General features: G+C 53.4%; 1 protein-coding gene across 1 annotated transcript in view; it reads right to left on the bottom strand.

The window, feature by feature from the left end:
* The window catches only part of ROCK1 (Rho associated coiled-coil containing protein kinase 1), a 123,145-nt gene extending 102,695 nt beyond the window's left edge, over positions 1-20,450 (bottom strand). The window contains exon 1 of the mRNA XM_068165492.1: positions 19,488-20,450. Coding sequence (XP_068021593.1) covers positions 19,488-19,580 — 93 coding nt within the window. The 5' untranslated portion in view covers positions 19,581-20,450. The remainder of the gene's footprint in view (positions 1-19,487) is intronic.
* Positions 20,451-23,134: the final 2,684 nt, after the last annotated feature.

The raw sequence follows: 23,134 nt of genomic DNA, 5'->3' as shown, positions 1-23,134 counted from the left end.
AAGCCAAACACTGCTGCTCAGCAGATGGCACATCCTGTATCATGTCACCTCAGGAAATGGGCCCTTGACAGCTCTAGCTGAGAGCACTTTGTACCTCCACTCTGTGCCTGCAGTGTTACTAACTAACCCTGCTGCAAACAGATCTTTGCACTGAGGCAGGAACTTCACCATGATTTGAAGCCCAAGCTAGAAACAGAGCAGGGGCAGGTCAAACAGCTTTCACTGCACAGGTATTGCCTCAAAAGCTTGAGAATCACAGGACCATGGAACAGCCCAGACTGAAGGGGCCTCAGCCTTGCATGGGAAAGGGAACCTCAGTGAACCCCCAGCAACAGGGACTCTGCCATGTCCCTGGCCAGGCTGTGCAGGGATTGATTGTTCATGCTGTCAAAAGTCTGCTTCTGGCAACACAAAACCTCTCCCAGGGCAACTTCTGCTCATTGCCCCTTGTCTTCTCCACATGGCTCCATCCTCTTTGTAGCTACCATTCAGCTACTCAAATACTGAGAAGGTGGCCCTCAAGACATTCTCCAGGGGGGCTCCTTCAGTCTTCCCTTGCAAGGGAGGTTCTCCAGTCCTTCAACCATCTTTGGCAGCCCCCTTTAGACCCTCTCCAGTCTTTATCTTTTGTGAACTGCAGACAGAGTACTCCAGGTGCAGCCTGACCAGCACTGAGGGGGCTGCTCATGCCTCTCTCTCTGCTAGTAAAGCTGACTGCCTTCTGCTTGCTGCACAGCAGGACCCCTGGTCAGCAAGGCTGCTGCTGGCCACACAGACCCAAGCCCACACTGGGCTCTTCAGTTCTGTCATCCCAGGTGCAAGACTGTGTACTTCTCTGTGCTCAATTTCACACTGCTCTCACATCCCCTTTTAGAACCTGTCCAGGCCTCTGAGATGAAGCAGCCCTCTCACCACCCACTTTGGTGTCATCAGCAGACTTGGTGAGGCTGCTTTGAATCTCATGGTCCATTTATGAAGGGGATAAGGAGCTGCTCAGTCTGGAGAAGAGAAGGCTCCCAGGTGACCTCATTGTGGCCTTCCAGGATCTGAAGGGGGCTCCAAGAAGGCTGGGGAGGGACTGCTCAGGATCTCAGGCAGTGCTAGGACTAGGGGGAATGGAATGAAGCTGGAGGTGGGGAGATTGAGGCTGGAGGGGAGGAGGAAGTTCTTCCCCATGCGAGTGGTGAAGCCCTGGAACGGGTTGTCCAGGGAGGTGGTTGGGGCCCTGTCCCTGGAGGTGTTTAAGGCCAGGCTGGATGAGGCTCTGGGCAGCCTGATGTAGTGTGGGGTGTCCCTGCCCATGGCAGGGGGGTTGGAAGTAGCTGATCCTTGTGGTCCCTTCCAACCCTGACTGATACTATGATACTATGAAGGAGGCCCAGCATTCATTTCTGGGAGACCCCACCTGTGACAGGCTGTCAAGCTGAGTAAAAACCACTGGCCACCAAAAGACTTTAGGGGTTTACATTTGATGCCTCACCAAACCTAACCCTAGTTCAACTACAAAGGAGCAACCTTCATGCAGATCTATTTCCTGTACCATTTTGGTCACAGCACACAGAAATATTTTCAGTTCCTTCTATCAAAACCTAGAGCAGGAGATTGCAATTTCACAGCAGTGGAAATAAAAACTGCATGACTTGGAAGCCTGGAGCACTTCCACTGAATGTGCAGGGGGAGTTTAAAAGGAAAAAGCATGCCAGGGCTTCACCTTTTTTCACCATACTCAAGTTCATTTGTGGGTATATGTAAGTGCCATGAAGCCACTACATACATCTTCCCTTCTGGCCAATCCATTTACTTAATGATTATCCCAAGTATCATAGTATCATTCAGGGTTGGAAGGGACCACAAGGATCATCCAGTTCCAACCCCCCTGCCATGGGCAGGGACACCCCACACTAGATCAGCCTGGCCACAGCCTCATCCAGCCTGGGCTCAAACACCTCCAGGGACAGGGCCTCAACTACCTCCCTGGACAACCCATTCCAGGGCTTCACCACTCTCATGGGGAAGAACTTCCTCCTCCCCTCCAGCCTGAATCTCCCCACCTCCAGCTTCTCCTGCTGCAGCCCAGGATCTGGTTGGCTTTCTGGGCTGCAAGTGCACACTGAGAGCTCCTGGTGAGCTTCTCCTCCCCCAGCACCCCCAAGGCTCTCTCCTCAGGGCTGCTTTCCAGCCAGTCCCTGCCCAGCCTGCATTTGTGCCTGGGATTGCCTCCACCCAGCTGCAGGACCCTGCCCTTGGTCTTGTTGAACCTCCTGAGGTTGGCTTGTGCCCACCTCTCCAGCCTGTCCAGGTCCCTCTGGATGGCCCTTGGGCAGCACAGCTTCAGAAACACAAGGCAAGGCACATTGTGTGAGCATTGGGCAGCACAGAGCAGCACAGCACCTGCTCACCAAGAGCAGAAGTTGAATTATTTCAGAGACCTAATGAGCCTCATTGGAACCCTCAGACCGCTCAGCTCCAAGGAACATCTTAGTGCTCCCTCCACATTTCCTCCAGTGATTACAACTTAACTGCTAGAAACTACAGCAAGCAGGACCAGCCTCCTGCTCTCCTACTGCCCATGACCAGCTGAGGATTTGGTAATGCAGTTTATAAGTTTAGCTGCAGTTTGAAATGCACAAATCTTCGTGCTCACAGCTCCACACCCCCAGAGCCCAGCCAGGCAGCACTGCACTTTTTTCATGAAAAGCATCCCATTTCATGAAGCTCTTAGCTTGTCTCCAGTCCCCCCTGCAGAAGATACACAAATCCCCACCAGAGTCCATGCAGAGCCTCAGAGCAATCAGCAGTATGAACACCAAGGTTCCCATGCACCCACAGGAGTTAAGGCAGTGTAAAAACTGACTGATAGAGAAGCCAGGTGATTTTTAGGTTCAGGTGCTCATAGTATCAGTCAGGGTTGGAAGGGACCACAAGGATCATCTAGTTCCAACCCCCCTGCCATGGGCAGGGACACCCCACACTAGATCAGCCTGGCCACAGCCTCATCCAGCCTGCCCTTAAACACCTCCAGGGACAGGGCCTCAACCACCTCCCTGCACAACCCATTCCAGGGCTTCACCACTCTCCTGGGGAAGAACTTCCTCCTCCCCTCCAGCCTCAGTCTCCCCACCTCCAGCTTCATTCCATTCCCCCTAGTCCTAGCACTGCCTGAGATCCTGAGCAGTCCCTCCCCAGCCTTCCTGGAGCCCCCTTCAGATCCTGGAAGGCCACAATGAGGTCACCTGGGAGCCTTCTCTTCTGCAGACTGAACAGCCCCAACTCCTTCAGTCTGTCCTCACAGGAGAGGTGCTCCAGCCCTCTGCTCATCCTCCTGGCCCTTCTCTGGACACCTTCCAGCACCTCCACATCCCTCTTGTCATAGGGGCTCCAGAACTGGAGGCAGGACTCCAGGTGGGGTCTCCCCAGAGCTGAGCCTCAGAGTTTGACGAGTCTTCCTGGGGAGGGGTTGGGGTTTTTTGCCACTGGTATCTGCCAGATTCGTGCTGGCAGCCTGGTGTGTGTTTATCAAACCCAGCATGGTGGTGTCAGTGACATTTCCCTGCCTCTGAACAAGAGGACACCAGCAGCTTGCCTCCACACCATCGAAACCACAGATGGGGGAGGTGGGGGAAGCACTTCCTTATTTTAGATGCAGGAAACAGAAACTCAAAACAGCCTCACAAAAAGCCTGAAGAAATCAGGAAGCCCTGACTTAAGTCACCACAGGCCAAATAAACAATTCCCAACCCCAAATCATCTTTAATTAGATTCTACCTAATTTCTCTGCCCCTTTCCCAAACCTCTTTGCATTTCAAGCTTGAGGACAGACATGGTTTAATTTCCATCCACACAAAGCAGTGTTCTTTGGTTCCTGTACCTTACCATCACCCCACAAGTGCAATCCATGTTGTGTTCTGCACAACATCAACAGGCTGCTACAGCACTTTGTTGCCATTGCATTTACTAAGCAGGAGAAGAGGGCAGCATGGCTCCACAATACTGACCTCCATTTCTCTGTCTTTTCAGGTGAGATTTGATTTGCGCTCAAACAAGGGAAAGGATGGAAATGGATTGACTGAACTTTCCACAAGTGGACAAGAGTTTCAAACTAAAGAAGAGCATTTAGACTGACTGTGAGGAGCAAGTTCTGCACCAGGAGGGTGGTGGAACACTGCAACAGGCTGCCCAGGGAGGTGGTTGAGGCCCCATCCCTGGAGATATTCAACGTGAGGCTGGACAGGGCTCTGGGCAACCTGATCTAGTGGAGGATGTCCCTGCTGAGTGCAGAGGGGTTGGACTGGCTGAGCTTTGGAGGTCTCTTCCAACCCAAACCATTCTGTCATTCTGTGACCATTACTTTTTAGAGCTACTAAGAATGAAGTAATTTGTGGCAGGCAAATGGCCACTGCCCAAGGTAAGAATTGACTTGAGAGTCTATGAAGAGCCAGGATTGGCATTAGTGACAAAAACATTTCTGTTGTCATCTTCCCAATCAGCTGCCACTCCTTCCCCTACCACCTTCATTACTTCCTTTCCTCTGCAGCAGAAATGAGGCAGAAATGAACAGATCTGAAGAGTGAACAATGAGATCTTGCTAACAAATATCACACTTCTGCATCAAAAATGTAAGTGACTCTTGTGTTTGGCAGAGCTGAGGCCATGGGTGTCCTGCCCCACTTCAGCATGAGCTCTTCTGGTTAACACTGTTTCCATTTCCCCCTAGATGAAGCAAGGAGGCTTAGCCCATAACCCAGCCCATTGCCATAGCTCTAGCATGGAGCTGCACTACTTCAGCCCTGGAAACCTTTGGTTTGCATCATGATGCAATTCCAAGGCAAACAGAGCTCCAGGATGTTGTCTAATCTCAGGTATGAGCTGTAGCTCAAAGGTGCATGTCACTTGTTAGAACAAGAAGACTCTTTCAGTTGGTATGGAAAGGGTCCTGTGGATTCCAGCTCCTGAGAACATAAACACATCGGGTGAGAACAGATTACTCCTGCAACTCCTTCCAAACCTCAGCCATTTCTTTTGTTCTTTCCCCCCTGCTGCTCACCCAGCACTTCATGAGGCAGTATTTCAGTTGCAAGTGAAGCCTTGCCCGCAGCTCCTCCTGCAGTAGGAAGCTTGCTCTTGCAGCAGTTTGTTTCTGCACCACACCTTGCCTGCATACTGCTCTTTCCTGCCTGTTGGACTCCACCAACAGGTGAGCTTTGTGAGGCTGAAACACATCGAGAAGACAGACAATGAAAGATGTGCTGCTTTGGTGCTACTACTCATTACCTCATTGCCCTCTACAACTACCTGAAGGGTGGTTATAGCCAGGAAGGTACAGCCAGGCAACCAGCACCAGAACAAGAGGACACAGTCTCAAGCTGCGCCAGGGGAGGTTTAGACTCGAGGTGAGGAGGAAGTTCATTTGTCATTTGTCATTGGAACGGGTTGCCCAGGGAGGTGGTTGAGTCATCGACCCTGGAGGCGTTCAAGGGGAGATTGGACGTGGCACTTGGTGCCATGGTCTAGTCATGGGGTCTGTGTTGATAGGTTGGAGTCGATGATCCTCGAGGTTCTTTCCAACCTAAGTGATACTGTGATACTGTGATACTCAGCCTCTCACAAGCCAGCCTGATTTGAATGGAAATCTTCAGCTGGAACCAAACACACTTCTGCTCCCGGGGCATCAGCCACTTGGAAAGAGACCTCCCAGCAGGCAGGTGCATGGCTGTAATCAACCCTTGTGTTTACCCCTGACCACAGCTATCAGTAGGTCAAACTGCAACTAAGAAGGGACAGAAAACCATTCCTTTTTGTTTCCCCTAGAAGGTGTGGCTCTCAGACCCTTCTTTCCCAGCACCTAGAACAGAAACTCATTCCTAGAAAGATGAAGCTGCTCTGTCTCCCTTTACTGGAAGCCCGAAGGGGAAGCTGATGCTGGCCAAAGTCAGTGGCGCTGTGCAGAGGAATCTTCACTGCTGCAGGCCCAGAGCTGAGGCAGCCTCAGCAGCACAGCACAACAGTCTCATTTTCCCTCTGAAGGATGTCATTGGTGACATCTCAAGACCATACTGCTGGTATGTCCACAGCACACCAAGGAGGATAAAAATCTGTGATGAGAGCCCTAACTCATTTCAGCACAGAAAAGAAACAAGAGGAGACCATTCCAGACTCCTCTGACCTAACACTCAGCATGAATTAAAAGTGAGAGAGACTTTTACTTCATTCCTAACTCAATCCAACCTGCCAGGTGGAACCCATGAGCAGCTCTGTGTGCAAGTTACTCGATGCAAGACCTTCTGTTGCAGCTCTGCTCCTTAGATAAACAACCCAGGATCGTCCTGAGTGCAGCCTTCCTAACAGGAGTTCTCAGAGCCTGCTGCAGAGCCACAGTGTGACCAGTTGGGAAGATTACTCCAAGTGTCTGGCTTTCCAAGCCAGAAGCCCCTCCAAACACCTGAAGGTCATGCAGTGTCCAGAAACTGCATACACAAAATGGTCTGGGGGTATGAAAGGCCAAAAGCAATTCCAGGAAGCAGACTCATCTGTTCTCTGCAGAGAGCACCCAGCTTCTTCATGACATCTCCAACCCCGACTGTAGACCTGGGGGTGCTGGTTGATGGTAGGCTCAACATGAGCCTGCAGTGTGCCCAGGCAGCCAGGAGAGCCAATGGCATCCTGGCCTGCATCAGGAAGAGTGTGGCCAGCAGGAGCAGGGAGGTCATTCTGCCCCTGTACACTGCACTGGTTAGGCCACCCCTTGAGTCCTGTGTCCAGTTCTGGGCCCCTCAGTTTAGGAAGGAGGTTGAGATGCTGGAACGAGTCCAGAGAAGGGCAACAAAGCTGGGGAGGGGTCTGGAGTACAGCCCTGTGAGGAGAGGCTGAGGGAGCTGGGGTTGCTTAGCCTGGAGGAGACTCAGGGGTGACCTTATCACTCTCTACAACTCCCTGAAGGGAGGTTGTAGCCAGGCAGAGGTTGGTCTCTTCTCCCAGGCAGCCAGCACCAGAACAAGAGGACACAGTCTCAGGCTGCGCCAGGGGAGGTTTAGGTTGGATGTTAGGAAGAAGTTCTACACAGAGAGAGTGATTGCCCATTGGGATGTGCTGTCCAGGGAGGTGGTAGAGTCACCATCACTGGAGGTGTTCAGGAGGAGACTTGATGGGGTGCTTGGTGCCATGGGTTAGTTGTTCAGGTGGTGTTGGATTGGTTGATGGGTTGGACACGATGATCTTGAAGGTCTCTTCCAACCTGGGTTATTCTAAATTCTAAATACAAACAAACCCCACAAGTCCCAACCTAAACCCAACAAAACACACAGATCACACCAGGAGTTCAGCTTGCTCTCCACAGCTCTCCCTGGCATTTTATTCTTTCCATCACCATCTCTGCTCTGCTGGTGCTGGCCACAAGAAGCCTCTTCAGAAGCCACAGTGACTGCTGCCAATGCTAGCAGAGCAGAAACTTCCAAGTCCTAGTAAGTCTGGCACTTACTTGGCTGGCACTGTTCTTGGCCTTGCATTCCTCCAACAGAGAATATACAGCATGTAATAGCAAGCTTGAACAGTCCCAAGGCCACCATAAACCAAATGCTGGCAATTGTTTAATTGCCAACTGAGCTAAGTAGCAACTAGAGTTTAAGGAGGTGGACAGCAGCTCACAGAAGATGTAGTGGAACAATGAATGAACTGCTAGGCAGATTGAAGTGGCAAAAGAATCCTCTTTGCAAGAGGAGAGCAAATTCTCCCAGCTTAATGCTGACAGGACTCTGTGTACCTACAATTGAAGCTACTTTCTCAGAAGAGATTGTTAAAGTGTTGGTACAAAACCATTTCAAACCAAAGATGGGCTCCTGAGGAAATTCCATGACCCCACCTCTAACCCCAACAGCAGTGCACAGCACCAAGACAGCAGCACTCCCCTGTTTGCAGCTACAGCTTTGTGTTGTGACTGACTTGGCTCTGCAGAGCCCAGCCTGGGGCAAGCATAACCAGCATGACCTCACTGCCCTACCTTCAGCCTCCCTCCTCTCTGAAGGATCTTCCCCATCCACTCACACTCTGTCACCTCCTGGCTGGAGAGGTTTCATCTGCTCCTCCTTTAACACTACACTGGCAGTCGAAGGTGCTCCAGAATGAACGTGCTGGATCCTGTCACCCACACTCTCGAGGAAGATGGGGCCTGATGTGCTGACAGCTGCTACCACAAGCAGTCTCTCCTGCCTCTTCACCCCACAGAAACAGGATGTTCCTGGCAGCCAGTGGCTGGGCAGGAGAACAGCCTTCCCCTGCTGATGTGCTGGCTATGTGCATACCTAACACCAACAGACTTCATGTGGAGCAGCAGCTCGCCCCAGAGCACAGCCATACCTTGGCACTTCATGGAGCTGAAGGCCAGGCAGAATCCTGTGCAGCTCTGCAGCGAAGAGAGGAAGCCAGAATGAGTCAGTATTTGCACAACTAGCAGAATTCAAGCATTTCTTAGGTAAGTGAATATTCTGACTCATGGAGGCCCACAGGAAAAATTCCACTTGTGGTTCAGATCACTTTCAAGCTCTGTAGCCGAGACATACAAGCTAGCTCCAACCTACAGCCCAGAATCAGCCCTTAGCCTGTGTAATGTTTTCTACAGAGGTTTCCCAACATCAGGGCTTTGCCTCATCTCAGACCATGCAACTGAAGACAACACCAACCAACCAAACAAGAAAACTTCCACATCTCTCAACTCTGTAAAAGCAAAATGAATGGATATTAGAAATGAGAGAAGCTGGAGTGAGGAAATCAGCAGATGGGTTTCCACCAGGAGCTGTTCACCAAGAGCTCTCCTGCCCTGAGCCCATGGCAGTCTGCTGCACAAATACTGACAGGGAGCTTTCTGCTAAAGCAAATCCTTCACAAGATTTTGAATATCAGACTAGACTCTGACCGGTGCTCCAGTGAGGAGCTGGTACTGATCCTGGGCAGCTTCTCCTCTAGGAACAGGGGTAGGTAAGCATCCCAAGCAGCTGCTGCTTGCCTTGACCATCTCTAAGCTGCTGTAACTGAAGATGCACCACAGCATGCTAAACCCTACCAATGCTGCCTGCATATCCATCACCACTGAAAAGCCCAAGAACAATCACAGAATGTACCTGCTTGGAAGGGATCTCCAAGCTCAGCCAATCCAACCTCCACCCAGCACTGCAGGCTCAGCACCAAACCATGTCCCTAAGCACCAGGGCCACAGCTGCTGGAACATCCCCAGGGATGGGGACTCCAGCACTGCCCTGGGCAGCCTCTGCCAATGGCTGAGAGCCCTTCCAGGGCAGAAATCTTGCCTGAGCTTCAGCCTGAGCCTCCCCTGGGGCAGCTTGGAGCCATTGCCTCTGCTCTGTCCCTTGCCACCAAGGAGCAGAGGCTGTCCCCTCCTCACTCCAACCTCCCTTCAGGGAGCTGCAGAGAGCAAGGAGGTCTCCCTCAGCCTCCTCTTCTCCAGCCTCAACACCCCCAGCTCCCTCAGCCCTCCTCTAGCCCAGATGCTCCAGGCCCTTCTCCAGCCTGGCTGCCCTGCTCTGGACCTGACTAGAAATCCAATCATCTCAGCAGAGCAAAACTCTGCAGCCAAGAGGAGCTCCAAGCCACTTTTATTCTTCACAGAGATCAAGCTTCAGCTCTTGGTCAACCACTGCTAGTTCAGGAGTTTATTTTAGCAGACTGTGCAGAAGCCAAGAGATGGCAATGTCTGCACTGCTTGCAGTGAGCCACAACTGGGTGCTGTCTGCAGTGCTTACAGTCCTAGGAGTGCTGTCCTGTCATTCTCTGGCTCTGGCTCCATTGCTGCTTGAATGACTGGAGAAAGGCAGTGCTGGAACAGTGTTTGGCTGTTCTCTACTCTGGCTCTCAAAGGAGGATGTTCAGCTGCTCAGGATCTCCATTTGGAAGTTCAGCTTCTTGATGACAAAGGAGTTTCAACAACCAGCATCAAACAACATCCACCAAAAAACCCAGAAGTTTTTAATCACATGTTTAGAGACTTCTCAAAATCAAGACAAACATCCTGTATCAAGAAATATCTCAGTGTCCTTCAGCAAGAGAAAGGAAGAGCTTTATTTTATGTAGTGCTGAAGTATCTCCCAGGGCACTCTGCTAGCAGCAGCGCTGAGGCTACCAGGATCATCTGCTACCAAGTTCTCAGTGAGTGCTCTCCTGGTCCTCAGCAAGGGTTTGCAGAGCAACAGGTTGAATTTCCATCTGCCCAACAAACAAATCCCAGGTGTTTCCCTCTTCCTTCCTGCCACTCCCCAAAAGAGAAAAATCTCCAAGCCCCGGGCAGTTGCCAGGGAAGAGAGCATTGTGTACAAATATTTGTACTCCATAAGAGCATTTCTGATCTCTTACACAGTTGGGGGGAGGTTATTCCTCTTGCTAAAATATGCCTTAACATCCACTTCCTATTATCACTCTGGGTGAATGCTTTTTATAGGAACTGAGTTCTTTTGCCCCTACAGGCTCTAGCTCCTCGTTGTGCTCCCCACAGCAGCGCTGGGTCAGTTACCTGTCACTGCTGGCTGACACCAGCACACACTGAGCCAGACACCAACACTGTGACAGCCCCACCACCTCCACTGCTACCTCCCCAGAGGCCTCCAGCAGCTTCCAAGAGGTGCAACCCAAAAAGGAGATCCATTGAGCTGCTGCTTTTCCACAGCACCTTCCAGCTGCAGTTCACCTGGGAGCAGCACAGCAAGGCAGGCTTGGTCACTGACTGCACAGCTGCCTACACTTGGGGACTCCTGGTGAGCACAGGCAACATGAACCTGCACAGCAAGCCTGCACACAGTAACCTGAAGATACAGAATCATATTTCTGGGTCAGCCCAGAAGCCTTGTGTCAGATCTAACTACAGAGCCACAGGAGGATGTGGGTTGGAAAGGATCTTTAAAGGCCATCTAGTGCCAACTCCTATGGCCGTGGGCAAGGATATCTTGCACTAGATCAGACTGCTCCAAGTCCCCTCCAGCCTGATGCTGAATGTTTCCAGGGATGGGACACCTCTCTGGACAATCATTTCCAGTGCCTTACCATCCTCATAGTGAAAAAGCTTTCTGTTCATATCCAGTGAACCTACCCTCTTCAGGGCTGAAACAACTGACCCCTGCCTCTCACTACAGGCCTGAGGAAAAAGACTCTCTGGGTCAGGGGAGAGATTCAGCTATTCTCTCAGAAGATCCCCAAGGCCTCTGCCAGCCCACTCTCAACCCATTCAACACCCAGTATGCACTGATACTGGTGACAGCCCCCACTCAAGCACAAGACTTGAATCTGAACAGTAGTAGGAATTCAACCATGACATCTCTCTTTACTTACAGCTACTCCCAGACAACTCACAGCACTCCGAAACTGATGCTCTACAAACCTCCAAGCTCTGCTTTTTGTATGCAGGAGCTTCAGCAGCAAAAGGAAAGCTTCTCAGACAGCAAAACTGTGCAGCATGTGCTGGATCTGAAGAGCACAGTTACAGTGGTGTCAGGGAAGGTGGGTTCTGACAGCTGACAAGCTCTTCTCTGGGAGTTATATTCTTCACTTTTAAAAACAGAGTAAAACTTTCCCAAAGTCCCAACTGCAGAGTCCTCAGGAGACTGCTGTCAGGTTTGGAACTCCAGATCCCAAATGAGGAAGTGATCCTCTCACCTTTTCCTATGGAAGGCAAACAAACATTTCGTGTAGCTGAATGTGAAATCACAGAAGGCCTGGGGAAAACAGGTGACTGCTCTGGGGAGACCTCACCTGATCTCCTTCCATGCCCAGGTGACTGCCTGGTGGATGTGGGGCAGGCTGTGGATGTGGTCTGCCTGGACTGCAGCAAGGCCTTTGACACCGTCCCCCACAGCAAACTCCTGGCCAAGCTCTCAGCCCCTGGCTGGGACAGCAGCTCTCTGAGCTGGGTTAGGAACTGGCTGGAGGCTGAGCCCAGAGAGTGGTGGTGAATGGTGCCACAGCCAGCGGGCAGCCAGGCACCAGTGGTGTGCCCCAGGGAGCAGTGCTGGGCCCTGTGCTCTTTAACATCTTCACTGATGATCTGGATGAGGGCATTGAGTCCATCAGCAGTAAATTTGCAGATGACAGCAAGCTGGGGGCAGGAGTTGATCTGCTGGAGGGAAGAGAGGCTCTGCAGAGGGACCTGGACAGGCTGGACAGATGGGCAGAGGCCAAGGGCAGGAGACTAAACACATCCAAGTGCCAGGTTCTGCACATTGGCCACAGCAACCCCAGGCAGTGCTACAGGCTGGGGGCAGAGTGGCTGAGAGCAGCCAGGCAGAGAGGGACCTGGGGGTGCTGGTTGATGGTAGGCTCAACATGAGCCAGCAGTGTGCCCAGGCAGCCAAGAGGGCCAATGGCATCCTGGCCTGCATTAAGAACAGTGTGGCCAGCAGGAGCAGGGAGGTCATTCTGCCCCTGTACACTGCACTGGTTAGGCCACACCTCGAGTCCTGTGTCCAGTTCTGGGCTCCTCAGGTTAGGAAGGAGGTTGACTTGCTGGAAGGTGTCCAGAGAAGGGCAGCAAAGCTGGGGAGGGGTCTGGAGCACAGCCTTGTGAGGAGAGGCTGAGGGAGCTGGGGTTGCTTAGCCTGGAGAAGAGGAGGCTCAGGGGAGACCTTCTTGCTCTCTCCAACTACCTGAAGGGAGGTTGTAGCCAGGCAGAGGTTGGTCTCTTCTCCCAGGCAGCCAGCACCAGAACAAGAGGACACAGTCTCAGGCTGTGCCAGGGGAGGTTCAGGCTGGAGGTCAGGAGGAAGTTTTACACAGAGAGAGTGATTGCCCATTGGAATGTGCTGCCTGGGGAGGTGGTGGAGTCACCATCACTGGAGGTGTTCAGGAGGAGACTTGATGGGGTGCTTGGTGCCATGGGTTAGTTGATTAGGTGGTGTTGGATGATAGGTTGGATGTGATGATCTTGAAGGTCTCTTCCAACCTGGTTTATTCTATTCTACTGTGTACAGAGCTGGAGACCTCAGTATAGGAAGGCCCTGGAGCTGATGGAGAGGGTCCAGAGGAGGCCATGAAAATACTCAGGAAGCTGGAGCAGCTCTGCTATGAGGCCAGGCTGACGGAGCCGAGGTTGTTCAGCCTGGAGAAGAAAAGGCTCTAGGGAGTTCAAGCAGCCTGCCAGTACCTGAAGGGGACACAAGAAGGCTGCAGAGGGACTGTTTACAAAGGCCTGCAGAGACAGCACCAGAGGCTATGGCTTCAAACTAGAGCAGAGCAGATTGAGATTGGATGTGAGGAACAAGTTCTGCACCAGGAGGGTGGTGGAACACTGAAACAGGTTGCCCAGGGAGGTGGTTGAGGCCTCATCCCTAGAGATTCCAGGTGAGGCTGGACAGGGCTCTGGGCGAGCTGATCCAGGGGAGGCTGTCCCTGCTGAGTGCAGTCAGGTCAGACTAGATGGCCTTTGGAGGTCCCTTCCAGCCTGGACTGTTCTCTGACTTGAGCTCTGTCCTTGTGTTGTTTTGATACAGCAAGCCCAGAAGCCTCTGGAGAGCAGACAAACCAAGCTTGTCCTGGGCAGTGTTTACTGTTGTCAGTTAGCCTGAAGCTGGACAGCTGAAGAAGTGAAACATTCCAAATCTTGGAAGATGAAAACCAAAGTTCAAAGTTCTTTTATAAAAATAACCAGCCACCCAAGTGATTGACCAAGCTCTGGGAGACCTGAGTTACTCACATGGGAAACCTCTGTGGCAGTCAGCAGAGCAAAGAGCAGCAAAAAGCATTTCCATGAAAATCTGCCAGTTGTTTTGAGTCAAAAGCAGAGGCAGCTGCAGGCCAAGGTGTTCTCCACCCAGCCCCCTGCTGCAGCCCTCCCTCCTCACTCTCAAGAACCTGGAAGCCCAAAGCCCCAGGGATTGAGCCAAACAAAATACAATAAAGAAGCCACCAGGGGAGTAAGAAATCTGCTTTTATTCCAGACTTGTTGTAGAAGCAAGCTCATGGAACAGGACTTTGCACTGCTGGTGAATGTTGTCATCAATGGCAGACAACAGGCCTGAGTGACCCTCAGCATGTCTCAGCCGACACCAAGAGGAGTGCTGCAGCTGACAAACCAGAGGGGCAGGATCCACCTGGAGGGACCTGGACAAGTTCAAGAAGTAGGCTTGCGTGATCCTCATGAGTTTCAACAAGGCCAAGTGCAGGGTCCTGCACATGGGCCAAGGAAATGCCCATTGTTGGGCAGGCTGGGAGATGATGGGACTGAGAGCAGTCCTGCAGAGAAAGACCTGGGGTACTGGTGGGTGGAAAGCTGGGTGTGAGCCAACAACAGGCATTTGCAGCCAGGAAAGCCAACTGTGCCCTGGGCTGCATCAAAAGAAGCATGGCCAGCAGGTCAAAGGAGGGGATTCTGCACTTCTGCTCTGCTGAGAGCCCACACAGAGACCTGTGTCCAGCTCCAGACCTGCCAGCCAAGGGCATGGAACTGCTGGAGCAGAGACAGGAGGCCACAAAGGCTGGAACCCCTCTGCTATGAGGACAGGCTGAGAGAGTTCAGGTTGTTCAGCCTGGAGAAGGCTCCAAGGAGGCCTTCTGGTAGTCCTTCAGTGCTTAAAGGGCTGATCAGAAAGGCAGGGACAATCTTTGAGCAAAGCCTGTTTTGACAGGACAAAGGGGAGTGTTTGAAACCAGAGAGGAAGATTCAGACTGGATGAAGACATTTTTTCACACTGAGGGTAGTTAGACCCTGTCCCAGGGTGTCCAGAGCAGTGGCAGATGTCCCATCCCTGCAACTACTCCAGGCCAGGCTGTCTGGGGCTGTGAGCAACCTGCTGTAGTTGAAGATGTCCCTGCTGACTGCAGGGCCCTGGACTGCATGATCTCCACATGTGCCTTCCAAACTAAACCCTCCTGTGATTCTGTGATTAATGAAACACCAAGCTTAAGCTGAGAGCTGGCTACTCACACTGCCAGGGGCTCCATCTAGTGCACCTGAGGTACTCACCAGTGTGACCACCTAACAGAGCCATCAGCCTCCACAGACCTTTCTGCCCCGCCTGGAGAGCAGCCCCGCAGGGCGCTGTGGCACACGCTGCACACACAGCCTGGGCTTCAGCCTCCTCCGGGCTCGGCAGAAAAGACACTCAGCTACAATTTCAGGACTACATCAAGTGCAGCGAAGCCCCAGAGAGACAAACTTAGTTACAGACAGTTGCAACATATTGTTCTTACTCTTTTCATTACAGTTGCAAAGGAGAGGACACTACAAAGCACCATCTCTCCCCAACACGGCAGCCTGATGGCCTCCTCCCTGCAGCATGGGAACTGAAGCTCTGCAGGCCCCAGAGCGCCTTTGCTGCCTGCTCTTGGCTCAGCTTCCTGAAGCAGTGACACCTGCCTTTGCATCACCCCCTGCCATCTATTCTCACTGCTCTCACCCCTTCACACAGAACTTTGGAAGCTTTTTGGCATGCAGAGCCTAGCTTAGGACTGCTACAAACCCCAAATTTATCCCAGGATTGGTTGAGAGGTTTTTCCATGCCTGCCTCTCGGTCTGCAGGGGCTAGAAACTGATGAAGAGGAGTGAAGATAGAAGCAGAGCCAAGCCAAACTGAAGACAATAAAAGCCACTTTAAGAGAAGCCAAGGGCATTGCTGAGCCATTTCACACAGCCAAAAGTCTAAAGGATCTCCAGCCTGTTAAGCTGACCTGCATGGAATCCCACCTGCTGGCTGCAGAGACCTTGTGCATCACTTACTCATCTCATACCACTCAGGTACACAGCTACAGTATCACTAAGGTTGGAAGAGACCTCAAAGAACATCCAGTCCAACCTGTCACCACAGACCTCATGACTAAACCATGGCACCAAGTGCCACATCCAATCCCCTCTTGAACACCTCCAGGGATGGGGACTCCACCACCTCCCTGAGCAGCACATCCCAATGGCCAACAACTCTCAGTGAAGAACTTTCTCCTCACTTCCAGCCTAAACCTCCCCTGGCACAGCTTGAGACTGTGTCCTCTTGTTCTGGTGCTGGGTGCCTGGGAGAAGAGACCACCCCCTTCCTGGCTACAACCTCCCTTCAAGTATTTGTAGAGAGCAATGAGGTCTCCCCTGAGCCTCCTCTTCTCCAGGCTAAGCAACCCCAGCTCCCTCAGCCTCTCCTCACAGGGCTGTGCTCAAGGCCTCTCCCCAGCCACCTCTGCTCAGGAAATGTGAAAGCAATGAACATCAATTCGTAACTTCAATCAAAGGGAGGGGAAAAGGGGTTGGATTTAAGGAGTTTTTAATGTACTCTGATCATAAAAACATCATCTTGTTTTCATTATTTCAGGCCCAGAGCCTGACAAGTCTCCCCCTCTAACAGGGGGCTGTAGGGAGGGGAAGGGATCTCTACCTTGGAAGCTATTTGAAGGGCACATCAACTAAACCTGCACCTAAGGAGCTCTTCCTTAAGAGCTCTCCCATGTAGATGGCAATGGCTTGGATATATAAAGAATGAGGTTGGCAGGGTCAATAACCACAGGAAGAAATGGCTGTAAAACATCTAAACTGTTTCAAAAGTGCTGGAACTGTTAAAATCTATAGAAAAGAGCCCAGGAACCAACTCAGGAGGAGAGAAATGAAGCAAAGCAGGAGTCCAGCCAGCAGAGAGGGCAAAACAGTGCCAAGACACATCCCAAGCTCACCTAGAGACTGATTTCTTCAGAAGCTGCACTGGGTTGGTGTTAAAGACCAGAATCTGTAATTAGGGCTAGCTGGGATAACATCACAACATGGTTCCAATGAAGCTGCCTTTAAAGGCACACTCCAAAAGTCTGATTTCCAAAAGTGATAAATTGTTAAGGACATTCCTAGGATCTGAGATGCAAACCCACGTTCTCAAACTATCACAGAATTGGTTTGGTTGGAAAATTCTCTACCTCAGCCCAATCTGGTGCTAAACCACAGCCCAAGCACCACAGCTCTGCCTCTCTGAAACACCTCCAGGGATGGGCACTCAACCACCTCCCTGGGCAGCCTGTGCCAGGCTTTGAGAACCCTTTCAGAGAAGAAGTTTCTTCTGATATCCAACCCAAACCTCCCCTGATGCAGCCTGAGGCCATTTCCTCTCATCCTAGCACTGCTTCCTAGGGAGAAGAAACCAACCCCCACCTGGCTTCAGCTTCCTCTCATGGAGCTGTAGGGAGCCTCCCCCAGGCTAAAGAACCCCAGTTCCCTCAGCCACTCCTTACAGGACTTGTTCTCTAGAGCCTTCACCAGCTTTGTTGCCCTTTTCTGGACATGCTGCAGCACCTTCTGGATGTTCTTCAGTCTTTCATGTAATGAGGGCTCAAAATGGAACCCAGTACTCAAGGGGTGGCCTCACCAGTACCAAGTAGAGGGCAACAATCACTGCCCTAGTGCTGATCACACTTACAGATCCAGGCCAGGATGCTGGTGGCCTTCTTGGCTCCCTGGGCACACCCTGGCTTATCTTCAACCAGCTGTGGAGCAACATCCCCCATGCCCTGTTCCACCAGGCAGCTTTCCAGCCAGCATCCCAAGCCTGGAGCATTCATGGGGTCGTTGTCACTCAAGTGCAGGACCTGGCACTGGCTTTGCTGCTTCTCAGCCCAGTGATCCAGCCTGGCCAGGTCCCTCTGCAGAGCCTTCCTACCCTCCAGAAGATCAACACTGCCACCGAGCTTAGTGCTCTCCATCCCCTCACCCAGATCACTGATAACTATGTTCAACAGAGCTGGCCACAGCACTCAGCCCTGGGCAACACCACCGGTGACCAGCTGCCAACTGGCGTTACCTCTTTGGGCCTGGCCTTCCAGCCACTTTTTCACCTGGCAAAGTGTCCACCCATCCAAGCCATGAGCAGCCACGGATAAGGCAGCCATGCCTTACCCAAGCATGGTAGGAAGCATCCCAAGGTCATTCCCCTACTGACTGCAGCTTAGCTCCAAATCACCATGAAGATAACTGAAATGGGCAAAATCCTTCACCTGGCTGAAAGGTGAAGGCATACAGTTAAAGGCAGTGTCACGTTTGGTACTGCTGCACGTTTGATACCTTCAAGCTTCTCACTGTCACAGCAGGAAGGTCCTCGTGGCACAGCCAGCACTCAAGCACTGGAAAACTGAGTCACAGTTAACAAAAGCCTCTGGAGCGGTGCTCCTGACACCTGTCAAAAGAGCTGAGTGCAGAATAGGGACTGGACAGCAGCCGGAGCTCAGAAGCCACACACAATGTATCCTAACCATCAGACCTCTCCTGAGCTGCAGCTCCAAGGTGGCAGATTGGAAACCAGACCAAAAAGAGCAACTGAAAGGGACAGCGTTATGTTCCCTTGTGGCAGCAGTCTCCACAGGGCTCTGCAGGTTGGACCTGTCAAAACTTCAGAATCCACAAATCAGTAACAAGCACAGTACAAAACACCATCGACTTCTCCAGGTCCTTTCCTTGAAGCCTGTTGACCTCTCCCCCACCTTATGGTCAAGCGAGCTTCCTGCTAAGAGCCACGCAGCAGCAGAACCATTATTAAGATCTATCTCCACCCCCGTGCCTCCCTCTCGCCCCAAACCCAAATACCCGAGTCCACCCTAGGCACAGATCTATTTGTTCTCTCTTACAACAGGCAACCATTAAACGAAAAAGAAAACCACTGAAGAACTTCTATCACTTGCTACAAGGAAAAGAAATTCTCTACTTCAGCACTGCTCAGACTGCAATGTGCTGCTTTAGAGCATCCCTAGGCACAGCTAAGCACCCAGCTGCATCCCGAACAAACTGGCCGCATTTGCTGTACGCTTTCTGGAGGTGCTTTGTATCATCACAACTTAAATATCATCCACTTTTGTCAAGCAGTTATCGAAGCATGTTGTTTTTATGCCAGGACGTGTTCTGGTTTGCTTTCCGATGATGCAATTCTAACACCGGCCGCGCTGGAGAGATCCATAGAACCACCAGATATGATCAAGGCAGGAAACCATAAGCAAGCAGCCCTCTATCTCAAGCCTTGCACACCAAGTAATTTAGAACGCATTTAACCCCCTGCCGTGGCGATTTGCCCATTAAGGGCACGTTAATGGCAGGGCTGGGTTTCACACGTCATTCGTTAGCATTTGCAAACGTCTGCGCTGCACAGGCTGCAATCAGCGGCGCAGCGCCTAACCACAGCTCACGCTGACCTCGCTCTTAAAAACAGTTGTTGGAATCCACGCATCACAGCTACTGACAGCCTCTGCCCACGGGCACTCGGGAGTCAGCCCCGGACACAGCCTCCGCCGCCCCTTGTGCCAGCCGCTGCAGGAAGAGCCCGGAGCCGGCGGCTGCCAGGCTGGGGCAGGGCTGGGCGGGTGCATCCCTGGCACCGCAGCCGCTCTCCCTGCGCAAAGCCATCCAGGCACCCTCCGCTCGGCGCTGAGCAAACACAGCCCGGGCGCGGAGCGCAGCGGGCGGTGACTCAGCCGGGAGGGCGAGATTCGGTCCCACAGGGTAAGGAAATCGGGCGGCCGCGGCCGGGCGCCCACCGGCGCTCCCTACTCACCAGCAAGCAGTCCACGTTCACTTCGGATTTGGGGTCCTTCAAAGTCACGTCGATTTTCTCAAACCGAGACTCAAAACTTTCTCCCGTCGACATGTTTCCGCAGATTAAAAGTTTCCCTTATTCCCGAGCAAAGTAAGGTTAAAAAATAACGAAAAAGTAAAAAAAAACAGGAACAAGTGAGCACAGACGAGAAACCGCACAGCCGGTGCCAGGCCGGGGAGCGCTTCCTGCCAAATCCCTTCAATCACAGAGCCTCCGGGGCGAGTTCCCCCAGGCCGAGAGCCGAGGCAGAGTCCGCGGCCGGGGGGCAGGACGAGGCCGCTGCTCCCCCGCTCCTGCAGGCAGGCCTCCGCCGGGGTGCTCACAAGGCCGCGGCGGCAGCAGCTCTCCTCTCCCTCGCTGCTCTGCTCGGACCCCAGCGCCTCGGCAGCCTCATCCTCCCAGCCGGGAAGCCGCCCTGGCAGCCGGCGTAGCGGTTCCTGCTCCTCGCCCTGCAGCAGCGCCGGCGGGACGGTGCCAGGCTCCGAAGCGCAGCCCTTCTCCCCGCAAAACCAGGCGAAAAACACACAACGGGGAAGAGGGGGGAAAAAAAAAGACGAAAGAAAAGAAACGGCAAAAGCCTGCAGGCACACCAGGAAGGCAAAAATGGGAGAAAACAACCAACACCCACGTAGGAAAATCCTCTCGGCGGCGTGTCTCAGCGCCCGCAGCCGGCTCCTTCCATGGGCAGAGAGGGAGGGAGCCCGGGGCGGGCCGGGGCAGAGGCTGTCGCTCTCCTGGGCTGCGCCCTGCCCGCCGCGGGCTGCCGGCGGCACGCAGAGGCCTCCCGCGGGCAGGGACGAGTCACCTCAGCGGCGGAGAGACGGCGGCAGCATCTCGCTTCCCCTCTCCTTCCCCTCCAGCTGCCAACGCCGGCTCCGCTCCGCGCCTCGCTCCTCCGCCTCACGTGCGGGCGGCAGCGCGGGCAGCTTCGGGATCGCCCCACGGCTGCAGCGCGCGGGGCGGGAGGGCAGCGGCGGCTCACGGGGAGGGCAGCGCGTCAGGCCGGCCGGCGGCGGGGGAACCTGCGCGAGACGCCAACATGTCCGCCTTCCTGTTTGAACGGGGGGGCGGCAGGCGCGGCGCGCATGCGCGGGGCGGCACCGGCGCGCGCGGTGGGGGCGCGCGCGGTGGGGGCGCGCGCGGTGGGGGCGCGCGCGGTGGGGGCGCGCGCGGTGGGGGCGCGCGCGGTGGGGGCGCGCGCGGCGCAGCGCCCGCCGGGCGCGGGGAGGAAGGAGCGGGGGGAGGGGGCGCGTCCGGCGGGGCGGGCGGGGCGGCTCTGACAGCCCGCCGGGGCGCCGAGCCCTTCCGGGAGGCGCCCGCAGCCCCCCCCCCCCGCAGCCGGGCCCCGCGCCCCGCCGGCGGAGGTGTGCGCCGAGCCAACGTGCCGGCGTCCCGCTGGGGAAGGCGGCCTTGCCTCTGCCTCCGACCTCCCCGCGCCTCTGCGGGAAGCTGCGCGCGCGGGTCCCGGCCAGCGCCGCGGGCGCGCGTTGCCATCATGCGGGCGGGCGCTGCACGGGGTGCCTGTGCCCGCCGCAGCGAGGAGCAGGTCCCGGCAGGGTCACCCCGCTCCGGCTGCCCAGGGATGCCTGCAGAAGCCGGCTGGACACGGCCCTGAGTAACCGGCCCTAGGTGGCCCTGCTGGAGCCATGCTGAGGGCTGGGGAAGTGGGCTTCCAGAGATCGCTACCAGCCGTGCAGCTGTGTGCCCGCGGAAGGAGAGGCACGTTCCGCAGCAGCAGAAGTTTAGAGCATTCCAGTTTCTGTCCTGGCAAGAGCCGTGTACACCTGAGTCAGAAAGAACAGCGTTAAACACGCAGGCCGTGCAGAGTGGCTTCACGTTGCCTGTCTAAACCTTACTCTCAAACTCGAGCAGGGGCCTTTCCTTCAAATAAGGAAACCTCGGTAAAGTCATTATTTCAAATAATACACAATCACAGAACACATGCAGCTGAAAGGCAGCTCCAAGCTCAGCCAGTCCAACCCTCACCCAGCACTGCAGGCTCAGCACCAAACCATGTCCCCGCGCATAGCTCCACAGCTGCTGGAACACCCCCAGGGGTGGTGACTCCAGCACTGCCCTGGGCAGCCTCTTCCAATGTTTGAGAACCTTCCAGTGCAGAAATATTTCCTGAGATCCAGCCTGAGCCTCCCCTGGGGCAGCTTGAGAACAGCAGCTTGATACTTGACAGAGGCTGCTGTGCTGCTTCAGTTCTTTGCCTTCCACTGCATTTTGATGAAGATTGGTCACAGCTATGTGGAGAATGTCAAGCCATTAATCTCTGGTCACTGAGCATTGCCAGTAGCAAACCTGAACCACTAAGAGGTGTTCTCCAAGCCCTGGTTAAGAAACAAATGATCTACAGCAAAGTGCTAAGGCATTGAGCTACTTGCTCTTGGGTGTTGACTGCTTGCAGCCTTGCGTTATTCAGAGGGCAAAAAAAGAGAGGGCGTTCTGCAGTTTGCTTTCTCTCGTCTGCAGCTGCCTGCAGCTTTGTGTTCTCTGGTGAGAAACATGCAGAGTTAAAGCAAAAATACATGCTACAGCAATGCTACACTCCTGCTTGCTTCCCCCTGTGCTGTGCTGCCTCTTCCCACAGCACTTTGATTTGGAAAGTTTGGACTCTTGGAAATGGACATACTCCGTTGCCCAAAGAGAACGACCCCTGTGCTCTGCTGGCTACCAGGTGTATGCTTGGGGCCATTTCATAAGTGATGCAGCAAGTAGTTCCTGAATTAACAAAGAAAGTGCTTCTTACATCCCTCATATTAAAGAAGATTAAAATCATCGTTAGAAATACAGAGCCTTAATTCACAGTGCTCTTGGGCACCTGGCTTAGGCATTACAACATATCCAGGGATGATGCCAGGCTTCACCAGGGTGATTTGAAGCACCTAGCTGTGAAGAATGCAAAATTCATGAGGTCTGTAATAGAGTAAGGAAGAGCAGCCTGAATCTGCAGCTCAGTGGGCAAGGTCACCCTGAGCTGGGCTCCAGGAGCTGCTTGTCTGTTTTGTGCACTGTACAGGGACTCCTGGAAATGTCAGACTTCTTCTCTCCTGCCCAGGCCTCCCTTCAACAAGTGTGCACAGGTCTTACCCTCACTTCCCCATTGCATCTTTGCATTCATTCATTTTACAGTGGCTCTGCTTTGGCCCAGTCAGTGGAGAGAAGCACAACCCCCTGGCTGGGCAGCTTGGAGATCTCACAGGCCCAGCCTCACCTGTTTGCTAGCAAAGGCTCTTGTTTCTGGATCAGTACACCCAAATACCTCTTCCAGTCTTATGGTGAGGTTTGTGCCCAGCTGCATGCAAGCTCAGTGCTTCAAACACATCTGCCAGAGTGGGCTTTTCTCACAGCTACAGTGGAGTAAAAGTGTTCCTCTATCTGTCTCAAACAGAAGAGAATTTGTGTGGGAGGTGCTCGCCCAGCTGTCTAGGAAACTCTGAGCACTGCTTTCAAAACCTAAAAGGCAGGCTGTGGCTGCAAAAAGCAAAAGGGAAAATCAGTTGTCACTTTAAAAGCAGGTATGGGCTAAGTGTCTGGGGTGGCAGTGCTCACGTTGTAGCTCCAGAGCACAATGTGATCGTTTCTGATCCAGTGCTTGG

The sequence above is a fragment of the Melanerpes formicivorus genome, unplaced genomic scaffold, assembly GCF_026170545.1.
Source record: "Melanerpes formicivorus ecotype bairdi unplaced genomic scaffold, bMelFor1.0.p_v2 SCAF_89, whole genome shotgun sequence".
Lineage (NCBI taxonomy): Eukaryota > Metazoa > Chordata > Aves > Piciformes > Picidae > Melanerpes > Melanerpes formicivorus.
The sequence above is the reverse complement of the archived record's forward strand: the minus strand, read 5'-3'. Positions and strand labels throughout refer to the sequence as shown.